This window comes from Heliconius melpomene, chromosome 13 (assembly GCF_056956725.1).
Source record: "Heliconius melpomene rosina isolate 202511_hmr_F chromosome 13, ASM5695672v1, whole genome shotgun sequence".
Taxonomy (NCBI): Eukaryota; Metazoa; Arthropoda; class Insecta; order Lepidoptera; family Nymphalidae; genus Heliconius; species Heliconius melpomene.
The window spans coordinates 18,524,357-18,544,873 of NC_140401.1; the positions used below are offsets into that span (position 1 = coordinate 18,524,357).

The 20,517-nt window shown below is 35.9% G+C and overlaps 1 protein-coding gene across 4 annotated transcripts in view; it reads left to right on the forward strand.

Annotated features, from left to right (window-relative positions):
- The window catches only part of LOC146533256 (E3 ubiquitin-protein ligase TRIM33-like), a 32,563-nt gene extending 20,248 nt beyond the window's left edge, over positions 1 to 12,315 (forward strand). For all 4 annotated transcript variants that reach the window (XM_085195705.1, XM_085195706.1, XM_085195707.1 and 1 more), the window contains one exon: positions 10,914 to 12,315. In XM_085195705.1, the coding sequence (XP_085051831.1) occupies positions 10,914 to 11,558 (645 nt within the window). In that variant the 3' untranslated portion in view covers positions 11,559 to 12,315. The remainder of the gene's footprint in view (positions 1 to 10,913) is intronic.
- The last annotated feature ends 8,202 nt before the right edge of the window (positions 12,316 to 20,517 follow it).

Genomic DNA, 20,517 nt, shown 5'->3' on the forward strand with positions numbered 1-20,517 from the left:
GAGAACGAGCTAGCTTGGTTTTGCAACATTCGATATCACAAACCTTTGGTTTATTGCGCTTACAAATGGTCTTGAAAGGAGTGCTCCTATGCTTCCGCAGTACAACTGATTTTATGAAAAGTTGTCTAACTGTTAAGACTGAGCTATTACTGTAAACTAGGTCGGTACTGTAACGTCTGGGCTTTCCAAGCATGACTTTTAGTATGGCTCTTTGGGCACGTTCCAAGGGAAGTAACGAGTTTTTACTTGATGCAGTAGCTGACGAGACTTTGAATAAGGGCATGATAAACAAGAAGTAAGGTTTCAAAATTAGCTGAACTTATAAGTTTCCTAAAAATAGGAATTAGTTTTCTTATTCGGCCGGTTATGTGATTGATATGAAGTTTCCAGTTCAGGTAGCAATCAACTGTAAGGCCAAGATATTTCATATTATAAGTGCGAGGTAAACTAGGACAATTACAGTTATCCAGAAGAGTGCAAGTATGTGTGTGTACTCTAATCGACAACTCAGGTCGCAGCTGGGAATGGGAGCGATGAGAAAACGCGATATATTTGGTTTTATCTATATTTAGAGTTAAAAGATTAGCATTGTACAAGCCTGTTATCCATCTGACCGCATGTTCAGCGTAGTGTTTGGCCTCATTCCAATCTTTTCCATGAACCACAAGCGCAGTATCATCTGCATACGCAATAATGTTACAATTTGGTAATGATGTGGCACATAAGCTATTAATATAAAAGTGAACAAGGTAGGTCCAAGAACACTACCCTGTGGTACCCCAAAACAGATTGCAGTATTGTCACTAACGTACTGGTTGATTTTCGTGCATTGCGAGCGATTTGATAAATATGAGAAAGATTTCAAGAGCGCTGCCACGTATTCCGATACTTTCCATTTTGTTTATTAATAGTGGCACAGAAACGGTATCAAAGGCCTTGGATAGATCGAGGAATACGCCGATCACTTTTGATGCACTGTCCATTTTCTTAACTATTGTTTCAGTAAGCAGTAGTGCAGCATCTTCCGTCGATTTACCCTTTATAAAACCGAATTGATTATCAGCAATGACGTTAATAATGAAGACTAACTTCAGAAACCTTCCTATCGGCGCACTGTAAGCCTAATCGATGAATACATCTAGTTGCTAAGAACAGGGCGCTAGCTGTGCCGTAAGTAACAGTGTTGAGCTGATAAGCTTGTAATGGACATGAGGGACTATCACGCCAGACAATCTGCTGAAGATGTCTGTCACTTGGGTAAACAGCTACAGTTTGGTACATTTTCTGAATGTGTCAGGCTAGTATATATTTATGCTGTCTGAACCGTCATAGAATAGACAATAGATCATCTTAAATTACAGGACTTATCAATAATACAACTGTATTATTAAATATAATCAAGAAATACCGTTAGTTGTCGGGCTTGGGTCATTTGAGATCCTAAGAGGAGCAGTGAAGGCGAGTGTTGTTATAACGGAAAGGGTACCAAGTCCCAGGCACTGTTCCATGCTTCACCTCATTTAGAGACCGTGGATAATATTTAGTTGTCAAAGTCAAAATAAAAAAAAATAAAAAAATTAAAAATTAATAATTAATTAATTAATATAAATAAATTTTTATTCCATAAAAATGCTTAACATTCACTTGGACATGTCATAAAAGTAAACAAAATGCAAAACAAAATAACCAAAAAAAAAGTGCAATTTTGACTTCAAAAAAGCCCGTTCAAATGGTTGAGCTCATGAGAAGATACAGGCAAAGAAACTCATGGCCACTCTTTTTAACTGCCAACATTTGTTACAAATTACAATTAACAATTTTAACTTAGAAATAGAGCAACTCATTTCCAAATATCTTTATCGCGAACATAATCTTTAACAGAATAATATGCTTTTTGGCAGAGCCTGTGCTTTACCACTTTTTTAAATTTGTTCAGTGATAAATTAACCACGTCGTTTGTTTGACCTACGAATGAGTGAGACACTTTATGGACCCTAGAGAAGGGCACAGCAAGCTTATTTTTAATTCTTAAATTATGTTGATGGAGGTCACTGTTTTTATTAAATTAATTAATATTTTTATGCACATATACTAAGTTGTCGTAAATATATTGGGAGTGTAGTGTGAGGATGTTAAAGTCTTTGAATTTATTCCTTAGTGACTCCCGTGGACCCATTTTATAGACTGCTCGGACAGCCCGTTTTTGGAGCACAAAAATGGTATCTATATCAACGGCACTGCCCCAAAGTAACAGGCCGTAAGACATAATGCTATGAAAATATACTAAACGCGCGGTGTCAACATCGGTCAGTTAACCTACCGTCCACAGTACACACTGTAACCTACAGTCCTTGTAACTACCATCCACTTCTGAGATGTTAACAGACGTTTTGTATTTAGTAACTTTTTTTTTTCAAATATTCTTTTTTTCACTTCTAATTTCAATATAACAATATAATAATAATAATAATAATAATAATAATAAGCCCCCCAAAATCCTACCTTACGTCCTAGCTGAACACCTTGCTAACGTGGGGGGCGGTAACGAGTACTTATGAAACTTACTCGGCTAACAAGGTAAAGGTTACCCATAAAAATGGAGACACGGTTACAAAAGAAACTGAGAGGGCCGCTTCCCGAGGGTGATCGTCGGGGCACACCTGGAGCTGACGCTGGGTGTTTCAGCATGCGAACCGTCGGCGGTCTGGAGTTGAACAGGCGGGCTCCCACCGACAAATATACTACAGCCGAACACACATCTCAACCTAATAGTCCAATAGAACCATATAGTCCAAGTAGTGAATCTTACACACCTTCTATACCATCATCACCTACTTCAAGCCATACAGTTGAACACGTACCAACTTTGAGTGTTGCGCAGGAGGCAAACGCCTTTTTACCTGCGTCCACCAAAGCTGGAAAACCTAGAGTACGCATGAGATGGAGTTCTGAAGTCAACATATTTATTATGCGTACCTACTACCAAATCACAAAGCTAGAAACAGATTTTTCCACATATAGACAACGCCTACACGAACTATTCTGTCAAAAATATCCTTACATTACCGTATCCGAGCAAAGAGTATCTGACCAAAGGAGAACAATAGTTAGAAATAAGTTAGTATCTCAGGACTTACTAAATCAAATAAAAGAAGAAGTAAAACGTGAAATAGAATTAGAAGAAATAGAAATGGATAATATAAATAGAAATCAAAACCAAAGTCATTTAGTTTTATCAAACACAATAACTGCTGTATCCCAAGTTGGAGAACAATCACAAAATTATTTTAATACCCAAACAACACAGACTTCTACGCAAACAGAATCCTTAAATTATTTAATAGAAAATGATATAGAAACTTTAATAGTACCTACTAATTACACGGAAGAATTTATTACAAATTTAAGAGAAAAACTAACAACAACACTTAATCTTTTTTCTGGGCTTGATCCAACAATTCGACCAAGTCTACCAAAATTAAAATATACTCATAAACTCACTGAACTAATACACATATTTAATTTAAAAATATTAGGTAACTATATTTCTAACGAGATTCAATTAATAGATATACATACATTGATATATTGTACAGCTTTAGTAATAGGAGAAGAGTTAGGTTATAAAATTATACAAAGAACACATACAGGACAAAGAAAAAATTATAAAAATAAACCATCATGGCAAATAAGATTAGAAAAGAGTATAGAAAAACTTAGAGTAGATATTGGACGTCTCACACAATATATCAATAGCAATAGATCCCAAAAAGTAGTTAAAACAGTGATGAAAATTTTCCGTAATACAACTTTACATACTAAGCATGAAAATGATAACCAAAAATCAGAAGAATTTCTAGATACATTAAAACAAAAACTAGCTCTTAAATCTCATAGACTAAAAAGATACAAAAAAGCACAGAAAAGAAAAGATGACAATATCTTATTTGCAACAAGAGAAAAGACATTTTACAGACAACTTTCAAAACCAAACCATCCATCCCAAAATAGAAATACAGAGAGTATCCCTACAGAAGAACAGTTAACTACATATTGGTCAGACATTTGGGAACAAGAATCGAAACATAACGAAAATGCCAAATGGTTTGTAGAAGAAACGGATAAATATAAAACAATAGATACAATGAATTTTGACGAAATTACTGAAACAGAAATTTTAAAAATTACTGCCAAACTACACAATTGGAAATCACCCGGTGCTGATAAAGTACATAATTTTTGGTATAAGAAATTAACCATATTTCACAGAGCAATAGCAAAAAATTTTACAGATATTATTTTAAATAAGCAGAATATACCCAGTTTTATAGCAACCGGAATTACATACATGATACCAAAAGGGAAATTTTCGTCGGAACCTTCACAATATAGGCCCATAACATGTTTACCCACAATTTACAAAATTCTTACTTCAGTTATAACATCTAGAATCACGGTACATATAGAAAAGTATAATATAATAGCGGAGGAACAAAAAGGGTGTAAGCGAGGCCATATGGGTTGCAAGGAACAACTCATTATAGATTCCACCATTCACAAGCATGCTACAACAAAAAATAGAAATTTGCATTGTACATATATTGATTATAAAAAAGCTTTTGACAGCATACCTCACACTTGGTTAATACAAATATTAAAAATATATAAAATAAGTCCGTTTATTATTGAATTTTTGAACATTATTATGTCTCAATGGAAAACCACCTTGCAGCTTAATTACAATAGTACTACCGTGAGAACCAGACATATTCTAATTAAAAAAGGAATCTATCAAGGGGATTCCTTGAGTCCCTTATGGTTTTGTCTTGCCTTGAACCCATTATCTAATCTTCTACAGAATAGCCTGTTGGGATACAGTTTTAGTTCACGTTCACGCAATTCCCTAATATCACATCTCATTTATATGGATGATATAAAACTATATGCTAAAACACATACAGATATGAAACAACTAATAGATATAACTACAGAATTTAGCAATGACATTAAAATGCAATTTGGTCTGGATAAATGTAAAGCTCTCCATATAATTAAAGGCAAAATTCAAGAAGGTAATTATTTAATTAACGATCACGACATTATTACAGCTCTTGAGTGTGACGATATCTACAGGTATTTAGGATATAATCAATTTAAAGGTTTAGACCATACAAATACAAAACAATTTTTAACTACACAATTTAAAAACAGATTATATGCTATTTGCAAGGCACAATTATCAGGAAAAAATCTTATTAAAGCAATTAATACATATGCCGTCCCAATATTAACATATTCCTTTGGTATTGTAAAATGGACAAAAACAGATATAGATAACTTAGAGAGGTCAATACGTACTATACTAACAAAACACAATTATCTTCACCCTAAATCTGCAATAGAAAGGCTAAGCATTAAAAGATCACACGGTGGAAGGGGTATCATAAATATTAGCACTTTGTGGCAAAACCAAATAAAATCATTACAAAAGTTTTTCATTTATAAATCAAATAGTAGCATAATACATAAAATAATAAAAGATAATGATCATAATTACACTCCGTTAAATTTAGAAGAAATAACTGGCTGTCAAAATAACCAACATACAGATCCGCAAAAGCAGCTGATAGAGAATTGGAAAAGTAAAGTATTACATGGAAGACATCCGCATGACATGGAACAAGCACATATAGATTCAGTAGGCTCAAATATGTGGCTCAAAGTTGGTAACTTATTCCCCGAAACAGAAGGATTCATAATAGCCATTCAAGACCAAATCATAAACACAAAAAATTACAGAAAATATATAATTAAAGATACCAAAGTCACTAATGATAAATGTCGTAGATGCCACAGCCAACCAGAGACCATTCAACATATAACAGGAGCTTGTTCCAATCTCACACATTCCGACTACACGCACAGACACAACCAAATATGTAATATAATACATCAACAACTTGCACACAAATATAAATTTATAACCAATTTTGATACCCCTTATTATAAGTACACCCCAGAAACCATACTAGAAAATTCTACCCATAAAATATACTATGATCGAGCTGTTCTTACCGACCGAACAATCCATTTTAACAGACCAGACATAATATTACAAAACAAAATAGATAAAATAACATACCTGATAGATATCGCAGTGCCTAATACACATAATCTCCAAAAAACAATTGCCGAGAAAATTAATAAATATGAAGAATTAAAAGAAGAAGTGACAAGAATTTGGAAACAAAAAACAGTATACATAGTACCTATAGTTCTCTCTACCACTGGGGTTATACCGAAACATCTTCACCATAGTCTAAATATGTTAAACTTAAAACGTACAACTTATATTACATTACAACGAGCAGCAATACTAAACACTTGTAGAATAGTAAGGAAATTTTTGCAAATAGATGAACAGAGCACGAATACACCTCAAGTACAATAACACATTCTATTAATTTATATTGTATCTACTTGGTTACAACCCGTAGATACAATAAAATCCAGTTTCAAACTGAGTATCAATACATATACAAATAATAATAATAAGCTTTATTTCAATTCCATACAGTGATACATTTATAATTATAAAAAAATTAATCATTGATATATATTTAGATTTAATAAGTTTTGTTATTATTTAATTTATAGATTGTTATATTTCATGTCATTTTAAATTATTAATTATTTTAATTGTTTGTTAATTGTATGGACCCCTTTCGGGTAAAAGCCTCCCCCAAGGAATGCCACGACTCTCTATCCTTAGCTGTGTCCAGCCAACTTCCGCCCGCCATCGCTACTATTTCGTCTACCCATCTGGTTTTTGGTCGACCTCTTGCTCTGGAACCTCTTGGCCCTGACCACCTTACTGACCTTAGGGTCCATCTGTCATCTTGGTATCGAGCTAAGTGGCCCGCCCACTTCCATTTTGCCTTCAGCGAAAAAGTCAAGGCATCGCATACTTTTGTCTTTTTTCGGATGTCAACGTTTTTAACTTTGTCTTTTAATTTTAAACCTAGGCAACTTCTCTCCATTCTTCTCTGGGTAGTCTGAATTTTATTCCTGGTTTTGAGATCATAGGTCCAAGTTTGACACCCATAGGTGAGGCATGGTAATATTGCTGTATCCATCACTATTTTCTTGGTCGACAGAGGAAGTTGAGATTTGAGTATTTCTTTATGGTTCCAGAACTTATTCCAGGTAATTGCTACTCGTCGGTTTATTTCTTGACTGTTTCTTTCTTTACTCAAAGACATCTGTTTGCCTAGGTATACATAGTTTTTTACAAACTCGAGAGGAGTAGTATTTACTAAAATGGGGGTTTCACTGCGGTTCGTCATAACTTTTGTTTTTTCCAGGTTCATGTCTAATCCAACTTCCATGCTGGCCTGGTTTAAGTCGTTAACCATTTTATTTAATTGACAAGGGGTTTCTGAGAATAAAATTATGTCGTCAGCAAATCTAAGATGACTTAAGAAGTGCCCGTTCATATTAATGCCTTGATTAAGCCATTGTAATTTTCCCATTACGAGTTGCAAAACTGCTATAAACAGTTTTGGGGAAATTGGATCTCCTTGCCGGACTCCTCTCTTTATGTTAATTGCTTCTCCCACTCTATCTAGTCTAACTCTACTTGTGGTGTTATTGTAAATGTATTTTAGAATATTAATATATTTTTCTTTTATTTTAAGTGCTTTCAGCGACTCCCAGATGCTTTCGTGTGAAATTGAGTCGAAAGCTTTTTTGTAGTCTATGAAAGCTATGTATAATGGTTTGTTAAATTCTAAATATTTTTCTATCACCTGGTCTACCACTTGGATATGATCAATCGTGCTGAAACCACTTCTAAATCCAGCTTGCTCGATAGGTTGGTGTGCATCGATGACTGAGGCTATTCTTTCAAGAAGACAGGAGGCAAATAATTTGTAAAAACAAGACATGAGGCTTATGGGACGGTAATTGCCTATGTCAGCTGGGTCACCTTTTTTGTATAGTAGAATAATTTCAGATTCTACCCAATGGTGCGGCACAGCTTCTTCATCAAGTATTTTATTCCACAGGATAGTGATTGGTGTCAATAGCAAAGACTTTGCGACCTTGATGCATTCGTTTGTAACCCCGTCTGGTCCTGGGCTTTTCTCCGGTTTAAGTCTCATTAGTTGCGTCAGGATTTCTTTTTCTGTAAACTGCTGTATTGGAGAGGTGTCTGTAGAACAGTAAGTAGCCACGTTTTGCGTCGGTGTGTCTGGTTGTTTATATAGGTTAGTGTAGTAATCGGTAGCAGCGTTTATAATTTCTGTGCGAGACTTACATTTTTTATGACCATTCTGGAGAGAAGGGACCCAAGTTTTGGATTGGTTTAATTCCTTATAAGCTTTTTTAGCCGACCTGGAATTATCGAGGTGTCGTTGTATAGTTGTTGCTCTGTAAGCAGCGTAGCATCTTTTTATTTCTTTGTCAGTAAGTTTATATAGAGTTTTTAATTTTTGTTTATCACTTTTATTTAAATTAGGCTTATTTTGTAGTATACTTCTTTCTTTCATGTAATCTAGCGCTTTCACAGATAGGATTTTGTTCTTTTGTGTGCTTTTAATGTTTTTAAGGCTTAATTTGACATAATAATTGATTTGCTGGTAGTACTCCTCCACATTATAGCTATGTTGAGTCTCTATAAGTTCTGGTATAAATGTATTAAGGTTTGTAAGGTACATTTCCTGCTCATCTGGTGTTTTTAGCTTCTTGTATGTATTAGAATAATTACGTCTACTTTTCTTAATAGAGTTTATGTGTAATGTTGCTCTAATTAGTCTGTGGTCCGATCCAAACGAGAAAGATTGTAATACTTCATATTTAGAGATCATGTGGTACTTCGTGGACATAATATAATCAATTTCGTTTCTTGTATTTCTGTCTGGAGAGATCCATGTCCAGCGGTTCTTAGGTTTTAATTTGAACATTGTATTTATTATTTTTAGATTGTATTCTTGGGCATATTGAATTAGTCTCGTACCCCGAGCGCTTCTAGTGCCATAGCCAAACTCGCCTGTAGTGGAATGTTCGTACTTTTTGGGGATTCCTATTTGTGCGTTAAAATCACCCATAGAGAATATATACTCTGCCGATATGGAATCGTGAGCCTTCGCTAGGTCCTCGTAAAAACTATCTATTTCTTCCTGAGATGAGTTTTCAGTAGGTGCGTACGCTTGGATTATTGCAAAACTTTGGATTCCCAGCTTGATTTCTAGTATACATACTCTTTCAGATATTCCTGTAAACATTATGATGTTATCTTTGTACTTTCTCTTAACCAGAAAACCTACTCCATGTAGGCCTTTCGTTTGGCCTATGTAGTAGAAGATGTATTCGTTGTCTTCTATTATCTTTTCACCTAGGCGACGAACTTCACACAAACCTATTATGTCATGGTTAATAACTCGTAGTGCTGCTTTGAGCTCAATAAATTTTTGATCAGAGGATAATGATCTTACGTTAAGGCTGCAAATAAAGAAAGTATTATTCGTTTTGGTATTTTCTCTTGGGGGGTTTTGGTCGTACTCTCCCGCGGTGACCGGCCGTACTGGGAGATTAGGGGTTAGTAGAGGGTCCGATTTTGATTGCTATGCTGTTTTGTTCTGAGATATATTTGTTTGACATTGAAATGTTTCTGACGGGGCGAAGGTTAGCTTGGGCTTTTGTATTATATAATTCTTCATGTCTCCTCTAGTTTTCTTAGGTTGTTTGCTAATCTGTTGAATGTTTTGGCCACCAAGATGAAATTTCTCCGGAGATTCAGACAAGTTTCTTTTGCTTGACTGCTTATTTGGGAGTTGTTTGTTATTCATTATAATAATTTTGTCATATTTTATAAAAGCGGTGTTGCCTGCATCCTTTTCTTTCTGTAATTGGATTTGTAGTTCTTTACGTTTCATTAAAATTTCAAATGGATAATCTTCTTTCAGGTAGTATGATGTATTTTGTAAGAATCGTTTATTTTTTTGTATTTTTAGTTTGAGGCCCAATGTGTTGAATGTTATCACTATTGGTCTTACTTTTTCACCTTTTTTCCCTAATCTTCTAACAGCTTCAATATTGCTAGTGTCACATGATATTTTTATGTGTGTATTTATTATATTTATTACATTTTTTTCTAGTTCATCGTATGATTTTTCGCTTTCTTTGACGCCAAACAAGATTAGATTTTTCTGTCGGAGCTGCCTTTCTAAGTTATTTATTTTATTTGTCTGATCCTCAATTTTTTTCTCCAAAAGCTCGTTTTTTAGTTCCAAATTATTAAATTTCTCGTTGAGGCTGTTTATTATTGTATTTTTTATATCCTCTTTCATCTCTAGCATGTCTTGTTTTTGTTGTTTTATATCTTGCTGCATGTTAATTAACATATTTTTTATTTCGTCCATTATTGATTTATGAAACTCTGCGCCCTCTATTAGAAAAAGGGAAGTTCTAATTGGTTAAAATAGATGGCGCTGTTCAATATTTTGTTCGAGGAGTTTTACAACTAAAATAAAATTATTTGGCACTTTTAAGATTATAATTTGAAATGTTTTTAATTTATGCACTTTTTCAATGTTTTTGAGTTTCAGTTTCAACACACACACGCATTACATTACTATTTTTCACTTTAATAATTTTATATCTTGAGTTTCTTAACGACCTAACGGTCTTTTGTCAAAATGTTTTTTGCACTTTTTAGTAAATGTTATGGTTTACACACTATGTTTTTTATGTCGAATGAAGTAGTTCAAGCACTGATTCTATGTTGTGTATGTTTCACTTTAATTTGGCGAACTTATAATATTTTTAAAACTTGTTTATTAGCGAGTACGATGTTGACACTGACACAGCGGCGCCCTCACTCTCCTATAACAATATATTATATTTGAATCCAGGTGGTAGCGGAGCAGAGCTGCGCAGACGCGCCTTCGCCTGCCGTCGTGCACTCGTCCACGGGTGCTTGTGCGGGGGGCGAAGCGCGCGAGCCCCGCCGCGGAGCCGACCCCAACGAGGATTGGTGCGCCGTGTGCATGGACGGCGGCGAGCTCATGTGCTGTGACAAGTGCCCCAAGGTGTTCCACCAGTATTGTCACATACCCACCATCGAGAAGCTGCCCGAAGAGAGTGAGTCGTGGCAGTGCCTGCTGTGCGTCAACTTCGCAGAGGAGGAGGCGGGCGCGGGCGCGAGTGGGGGCGTGCTGGAGGGACGCGCGCGCCGCGTGGTGGAGCGCATCACGCTGGAGCTGTACTGCCAGTACGAGCTGTCGCTGGCGCTGCGCGCGCCGGCGCCGGGCCGCGCCGCGTGCCTGGACGCCATCCGGCGCCGCCTGCAGCCCGCGGGTGGCGAGGCGCGCTACACGCATGTAGCGCAGTTTGTAGCGGACGTGCGCGCGCTGTTCCGGGGAGTGGCAGGGGCGGGGCTGCAGGAGGCGCGCCGCCTCGAGGAGTTCTTTGACGCGCAGCTGCTCAAGTGGCTGCCCGAGTACGCGTACTGGAGCGGTGAGGGCGAGCCGCCCGCCAAGCGCGCGCGCAGCCACTAATATTGTATTCAATAATGTCACTGGTCGTGAAATATGTTGTATCATTTTACGTCTTAATGGTTTTAGTTTAAGGCGTGTTTCGTTCGCGCCCCTGAGTGCATCACACTTGTTAACTGTGATAACAATTGAAACATTACTACGCAGTATATTGTTATAATTTTTAATATTAGATAATGATTTACTTATAAAATAAAGATAATGAAGACTTGCTCTATGCAGTGGTTCCCAACCAGTCGTCCGCAGAAGCCTAAAAGTGCTAAGTGCTGCTAGCAATATTGATATAAAAGTGGCAACCCCGGCTCTATATGCTAGTATGTCACTATAATGAGAGCGACGTAGATCATATTGCTTCCGATGGATGACACTAACGTTATTTTAAGGTAATATGTTTAAGTTTATCGGAAGAGCGACGTAAGTATACAAAATGAATCATTCGCTCTAATATATTTTATGTTTATATTCGCACAAAGTACATGAATACTTTACGAGAGTAAGAAAGTGGTTGGTTACGTATTAAGAAGATGCTATATTTATTTAAACTAGTCTACTGGACGAGACCCACATCAAAAAGTATTGATTTACTTTATTGATAATTTCGACTTCACTATGACTAAATATAAAGTGCTCTCTGTTGAAATTTAAATTTATATAGGTAAGTGTAAGAAGAGTGCGACTCCGCGATGTCGGCCGAGTGTTGCGACATTACACTGTATGTGTGTAACTACTGTTTAGTAAATAAATTACATTTACTGGAAAACATATTCTTTGTTTTTATACATCTTTGTGACTTGAATAGCTACATCTTATGATCGTAAATTCCTTTTATAAGATATGCCTATATTTTTAGTATATTTGAGAAATACTTTAGTGATAAAATGATGTTTATTAGAGAAAGACTTTGCGACGTTTCTGCTTAAAATACATGTAGCAATTGTTCATTCCTACTATTTTTTTAAGGTCATAGCTAAATAAGCTAGCATAGCTAATAATAATAAACCGGAATAATATACGGAGAATTACGTGCCGTCCTCCAAAATTAATCATATTTGTAGAACGATCTGAAGAGTCACAATTGGATTGTATGAAAGAATTGGCAGCAAAAACATCCAGAATTATATTAATGACTAGCTGCCCGCCCGCAGTTTCGCCTGCTTTAACTGCATTATTCATTTCATAAACAGAATTGACTGACAACTATAGTGAATCCAATATGATTTATTTTCTACATTATCGTAATTTCTATAAGGATTTTTGATTTTTTTTAATTAATAAATAATAAATCAATTTTTAACAAAAAGAAAAACCGACTTCTAACAATGAACTAAAAAGTGAAAAATAATTTTACAAAGATGTTATAATTTTGAACCGGGCTCGTCGAAGGCGATGTGGCCGTCGGGCCCGATGCCGACCACGAACAGGTTGACGCCGCCCGCTTCCGCGACACAAGGTTGGGCGCGTTGCCGTCCAGCAAGTAAAACAAACAGAATAATTAGATATTGTAGTAATACCCTGAGATCCGGCCGTTGAATCCTGCATAAACGAGTTTTCTTAATTAAACCTATATTAATGAATAATACATGATTAGTAGAACAGATTACACCTGGGTTGCCTGGAAGAATCCTGCCGCAATCACCTTTAATTACATTTTTTCGTAACTCGTTTTTGGAGAAAATTGCACCCATACGTTTTTTATATGAATCGCACATCATTTGAAAGATAATCGCATAAGGAATTGGAAAATTAAGGGTTGCCAGCTCTCAGTCTGCCGCAAGTCTAGGGTTGCCTGGTTTAAACATGTCACTAAATGTTAATAATTTGCACTCATGTGTTTTTTTAATGAATTATATATCATTAAAGCTTATTTTTTTCTGAACACTATAAAACAGGGTTGCCTGGAAAATTCCTGCCGCAAACAGGGGTTGCCAGCGTTTGAAATATTTTATTCCGGTTCCGTTTGACTATGAGAATAGACGATGAAATGCGCGGTCTGCCTTATGTTTTAAAGTAAAATATTATATAATAGAAGGTCAATCTTAAAATCAATGTTTATTCTAATTGTTCACCTGTTAAATGATGATTTTAATCATATTAAGTACACGCAGAAAACTATTTAAAGATCATAGGGCAGAAGAAATCATCCTTATTTTTCAAGTAAAATAATGAATCTATAATATTGAGTCTGCAAAATCTATTTTCTAAATACTAATATTTATTTATTAATTTAAATTACCATTTTGAAACAATTAAATTATCTAATTAAATAAATGTTTACAAATATCGATCTTCTATAAACTATTAATATACATACATATACATCATGTTCCCTTAATATAAAGAAGGGTGACCATTATTGCGGATATTTTTTTTATTAATTATATTGAAAAATACATTTCAATGAACTCTCTCTCTCTCTCTCTTCGTCCTCTACTTGTTTGATTTGATTTTTTCTCACGCAATTTTTAATAATTTGCATAGGAAAGAAATATATATAATAGAATTATAATAAACAAAACTAAGTTAGCAAAATAAATTCGAAGAAAATCCGACAGTAATGCCGACTAATAAACGCTATTTACGGTTTATGACCAAGAGTCGGCAAATATCAATTAGTTGGCTATTTTTTAGTATAGATAAACATTTTGCGGCGCGATACAAAGCAAACCAAATGCAATAAAATTATTTTCGAAGATGTATTGTTTCTAAATGTAATAAAAGTGCAGATGGCCAAATGAGTTGTTTTTGAGCATATTACTTAGTTACTTACCTTTCGTTTTGGAGTAAAGACGTTTTTACTTGACAAAAATGAAGATGTGAAAATGTGATAGAATTTAACAAGGAATCTTTCCAAAAGTGTAAAATTACGTTATTGTTTCGCCAAAAAATGAATTTTAAATACAGTGACATTTTTTTAAATAGTGACACAATGCACGGTTATCATTTACAGTGTTACAAAAAGTTCATTGTTTTAAAACAAAAATATAAAGAAGTAATTTTTAATTATTTTCTAATGCAAAACGAAAGTATACTATAATCTTTAATATTATATAGTTTAATAAAATGTGACAATTGTGGCCGTGGGAATTGCCTCAGTTTTGATTACACTAAGTTAGGGACGTGAGTGAGTGATTACGCTTTATTATAATTATAAGAACAATTCTTTCAGACGATGCCTTAAAAACTATCAGGACAAGTTTTTGCTAGCGACATTTTTTTATCTATATTTTTTAATAGTTTTTATTAGTTGAATAGTTTTCATTTACTTTGCAAAAACGTAAATATTCGTACCAAAAAGATGGGCGCCATAGTTCTTTCTACGGATACGGACGGCGTTGTCAAATCAAACAAGCAGAGGGCGAAGAGAGAGAGAGATTGTTTATTGAAATGTAATTTTCCATATTTTCTTAATTAATAAAAAAATATCCGCAATTATTGTCACCTCTCATTATATTAAGGAAACATGTTGTAATTAATACATATATTGTAAACATTTACTTAATTAGATAATTTAGTTGTTTTGAAAGGGTTATTTAAATTAATAAATAAATATTAGTATTTAGATCTTTAAATAGTTTTCTGCGTGTACTTAATATGATTAAAATCATCATTTAACAGGTGAACAATTAGAATAAACATTGATTTTAAGATTGACCTTCTATTATATAATATTTTACTTTAAAACTCCTTACGCGATTATCTTTCAAATGATGTGGGATTCATATAAAAAACGTATTGGTGCAATTTTCTCCAAAAACGAGTTACGAAAAAATGTAATTAAAGGTGATTGCGGCAGGATTCTTCCAGGCAACCCAGGTGTAATCTGTTCTACTAATCATGTATTATTCATTAATATAGGTTTAATTAAGAAAACTCGTTTATGCAGGATTCAACGGCCGAATCCCAGTCTATAAGGTTGTTGTTAGCATTAGTTTGACATCATCGCACAAGTCTACATCATCGCACTAGTATTCCTCTGATGAATCAACGCGGTCCAATAGAATTAAATCATCCGCCGATTTACAAAGTCAAGATTCTATATTTTTTTGTTATTGGTGCTGTTGACTTAAACTCGCTGTTTTCTTAGATTTTGATGGCTTGGAAGGCGAATTAGTTAGGCAATTTATAATTAATTTAATCTATGGACATTCATATTCACTCCATCATTCACCTTACGTACCTCATACGTCTGCGCACCTCCGTTTTACACGCGTCCTTGGTACCTACTAACTAGTAACTACCAACAAGGGCACAGTCCAAATCCAGTCATCGTACTGTCGTGTGTATAAGATTCTCTTTTGTTATAAAATTCACCATATATTTTTATATGTAAAATATACTTCCAAATTAATAAATAAACAAATTCTTTGACTCAAGCTTGGCTTTAAATGACTAAAAATGTAGCTGAGAAAACAAGACTATGTTTAGAAATGTAGGTATGGTCTTTAATTAAATATGCAATTAGCTTTTGGTATGAGAGGGACAGAAGTAGAATATTTTTTCATATAATATATTATTTTAATCAAAATATGAACCTCTACATCTATGCATTTCGCCATTGATCATCAAGTATTTCATTGATCCCTTCACTAAAAAAACCATTCGGACGGGAATCAATAAAATCTTATATATATGATACGAGGGGCATTCAAAAAGTAAGTTTCCCTATTTTTAAAATGATGTAAAAACCAATTTTTAGGTTAAAAAACGCATATATATTTATTTTTTGAAACATAGACTATTTTTCTACATAGTCACCTTCGACTTGGATACATTTTTTATGTCTGTATTGAAGTTTAAGCAAACCTTCCTTAAAAAAGACGTGTCCTGCACATACTTTGCAGTAACCCAGTTTATCTTTGAAGATTGTAAAGATTGAGGTTCGGCAAATCTCAATATCAGAAGGAATCAATTCAAGAATATCATCAATAGTCAATCGTCGGTCATCTTCAATGATTTTTTCAACAGCTTCGATAGCTTCGTCCGTAGTGTCTGTTTTTGGCCGTACTGCACGCTGTTCATCGTTCACATCTGCTCGTCCCGCACCATTTGCACACTCATGCAGTTCTCACCGTAAACTTGCACTAATTTACTTTGAATATGGTTTTAATTTAGTCCTTTAGCAGTAAAAAATCGAATAACTGCACGCAATTCAATATTGGACACGTTTTCCAATGGTACCTCCATTGTTGTCAAGCTTAGACTGCTAAAAAAACTATTTTCCGTCATCAATATCGGTGCCGCTCATACCAGCACACCCGGACTTCGCTAACGTTTGTTCTGGTTTACACACGTGTCAGTGAGGATTGTATTTAATTTAGTGTTGTTTATTGTTTTAAGTGGAAAAATTTAAGTTTTTAGAGTTTCCATATTATCAAGGTGTTTGGTGTTAGTAAGTGTTTGTGTTGTTATTAGTTAGATTGGTGTTATTATATATATTTAAGTTTGTAGGTTAGGATTTAAAATGGATCCAGACCCCCCGCCTGATCCCCCTGATCCGGGTGGTATAGAAGCACAGGTAAACAGAAAAAGGCAAAGCGTAGATTCGCATCCTGATGTGGATATGGTTAAAAAAACCATAATCGATCCTTCCACTGCAACTCCTTCAATTCAAAATATTTATACTCACCCCTCCCTTTCCGAAAATGCTAAGTCATACCTTGAATCCGATAAAGGCCCTTTTATTGTGTATGTGTCGAGGGAAATTCCTGACCCGGCAGCTGGTACCTCTATTAGAGCTATCAGGTTTGGGCAGTTTCTGCACAAGAATAAAATTAACGACATCATTGATGGTGGAATTAAAAACATTGGTCGCAACAAGATTAGCGTTGATCTCAAATGCTACTGCAGCGAATTTATTTTTGACTAACCTATTATTGAGTCTATGTAAATATGTTGCTGTTATACCAACCTTTAACATCACTAGAATGGGTATAGTAAGAGATGTTCCCGTTGACTTCTCATTAGATTAACTTGTCGAGTCCTTGGTATTTCCCTCTGGGTGTGGTCTAGTATTGAAAGCCAGGAGATTAAATAGGAAGAATGTAAGTGAGGGGGTAACTACATGGATTCCGACACAGTCGGTTGTAGTTACGTTCCGTGGACAGATGTTGCCTGATAGGGTCTTTTCCTATCACTCTTCCCTTCCTGTAGAGCCCTACAAGTTTCTTACTATTCAATGTTTAAATTGTTGTCGGTTTGGCCATGTTAAAGCACAGTGTAGGTCAAAGCCTAGATGTTACAGGTGTTCCCAGTTGCATACTGGTGATGCATGTGACATAGCCAAGGAGGATTCTAAATGTATGTATTGTGGTAGTAAACATTTTGCCACTGACAAAGACTGCCCCGAGCTTTTAAGACAACAATCAATTAAACTTTTAATGTCACAGGAGTGCATATCCTACATGGAGGCGTCATCACGTTTCCCTTCTTCCCAACGCTCTTATGCTGATATGGCAAAAGAAGTGTTCTCCCATCCTATCCCCTCATACCAACCAATTTCCAATAATAAATCCCAGTTACCTCATTCCAGTGTCCCAGTTGGTCCTAACAAATCTTACCGTAAGACTGTGTTCCAATCTCCCCATCCCCGCGCTCCTCTAGCAAAGGGATATGATAGGCCAGCTCACCAGGCAATAACTGGTAATTGTTCCTCTTCCTTACCTAATGGTTGTGCTCTTAATCAGGGTGTTGACAATTCAGCAATGACAAGAAAGGATCTGTTAGTTGTTCTAACAGAGACCCTTGTGAGCATAATCTCTTCCTCTGATGAATTTCCTTTACCGTCCCACGTTGCCCAGAACCTTACTAAAATTTATAATAAAATCCTTAATAATGGATCCATTGAAATTCCTCCAGTGGAATAGTAACAGTATTCGGCCTAAAAGGCATGAATTACTGAATATTATTTCACTTTATCAGCCTGTCATTGTTGCCCTCTCGGAGACATGGTTGTTGCCTGATTCCCATTTTAGGGTGTCAGGTTTCTCCTGTTTACGGGAGGACAGAAGTGACGGGTATGGAGGTAGTGCTATTCTTATCCGGCACTCCTCTTCCTATTCCCGTATTCCTCTTCCTCCTCACAGTCAACAGATTAATGCTGTTGCTGTGAGGGCTTTTAATATCTCCTTTCTTTCCGCTTACATACCTCATCCTTCCTCTTCCCTCTTCCTTGAGCTGAAGTCTATTATCTCTGCGCTTCCTAGCCCTGTGCTGGTCCTGGGTGATTTTAACACTCACCACACTTTGTGGGGGTGTTATTACTGTGATAGATTTTCTCCTCCGTTGGTAGACATAATTGACGATGTGGATCTCTGCATTCTCAATGATAGCTCACCGACTCGCAGGGTTAATCCTAATCAGAATCCTAGGACTGCTATTGACCTTTCCTTATGTTCTCCTTTCCTAGCTTCCCAACTATCATGGGCTGTTCTTCCTTCCACCCATGGTAGTGATCACTTCCCAATTCTGTTATCCTTCAATAATACACACACTCCTACTTTTAATCCCTATTCTACCCGTAAGTATAATTTAAAAAAAGCAAACTGGTCTGAGTATGCTGACTCTGTGGATTGTATGTTGGGCAATCTTCCTGAGTCTGATAATTATGAGAATGTCGTTCTTTGCTGATATTAGCTTATGCTTATGATAGGTTTATTTCTGTCATTTTATCTGCAGCTGACTCACATATTCCTAAAAAGCGCTCCATTCAGAATTGGATGCAGTTCAATCCCTGGTGGGATCAGGAATGCTCTGATTCTGTCGATCGGCGAAAGTCTGCCGAGGTGGCATACGCGGCCTGTATGTCAATGGAGAATTTTATTGAGTACCTACGCAGTGATGCGAAGTTTAGAAAATGCATTTGTAAAAAGAAAAAACTTGGTTGGGTCAATTTCTGTGAACCCCTAAGTCCCCGCTCCTCTTCCTCTCTTGTGTGGACAAACGTTAAGAGGTTCCGCAGATCACTTAACAATGTCAACTCTCCAAACTCCAATAATCCTTCCATTTGGCTTAATGATTTTGCTGACAAATTGGCCCCTCCTTCTGTACCATCCTATGACCTTTTTGTATCCTTGCCGGTTGAATCTTCAGAGGAAATGGATTGTCCTTTTTCCTTTGAAGAGCTCAATAACGTCTTAACGGATCTAAGGGACACTAGTCCAGGAGAGGATAGTGTCTCTTATTCTTTTATTACTAGATTAAGTGAACAAGCAAAGCGCCATTTTTTAAATCTGGTAAATATTATATTTCAATCAGGTAATATTCCCAGCTCATGGAAATCCCAAATTATTATTCCTTTACTTAAACCAGGAAAGTGTTCTTCCGATCCTAATTCCTATAGACCCATTGCTCTATCATCAACTTTATCAAAAATTGTTGAACGGCTTTTGAAAAACCGTTTGGAATGGTTAGTGGAAAGCAGGAATATACTAGCGCCCTCTCAATTTGGTTTTAGAAAAGGGTTAGGTACCATAGATAGTCTCAGTGTTTTAACTACAGACATTCGACGAGCTTATGCCAAAGGAGAATATCTAGTTGGTGTTTTTCTGGATGTTGCATCTGCATATGATGGTGTTCTTCTCCCGGTGCTCAGGCAGAAACTTCGACAGCTGAGTATTCCGCCGAGGATATCTCATTACATATGCAATTTGCTGACCGGTAGAACGGTATCTGTTAAGCACCCGCTTCTTACTGTACCTCCCAGACTCGTCTGGAAGGGTCATCCTCAAGGTTCGGCTCTGAGTCCTCTGTTGTATAATTTATACACACATGACCTCGAACTGTCTGTATATAGTTTTTGCATCATACTTCAATTCGCTGATGATATCGTTCTCTACTACAGCTCAAAATCTGTGGAGGACATAACTTTTCGTTTGAATACTGCTTTGCACTATCTTAACCAATGGCTTTCTGATCATGGCCTGGCAATATCAGTGGCTAAATGTCAAGCGGTGGTATTTACAAG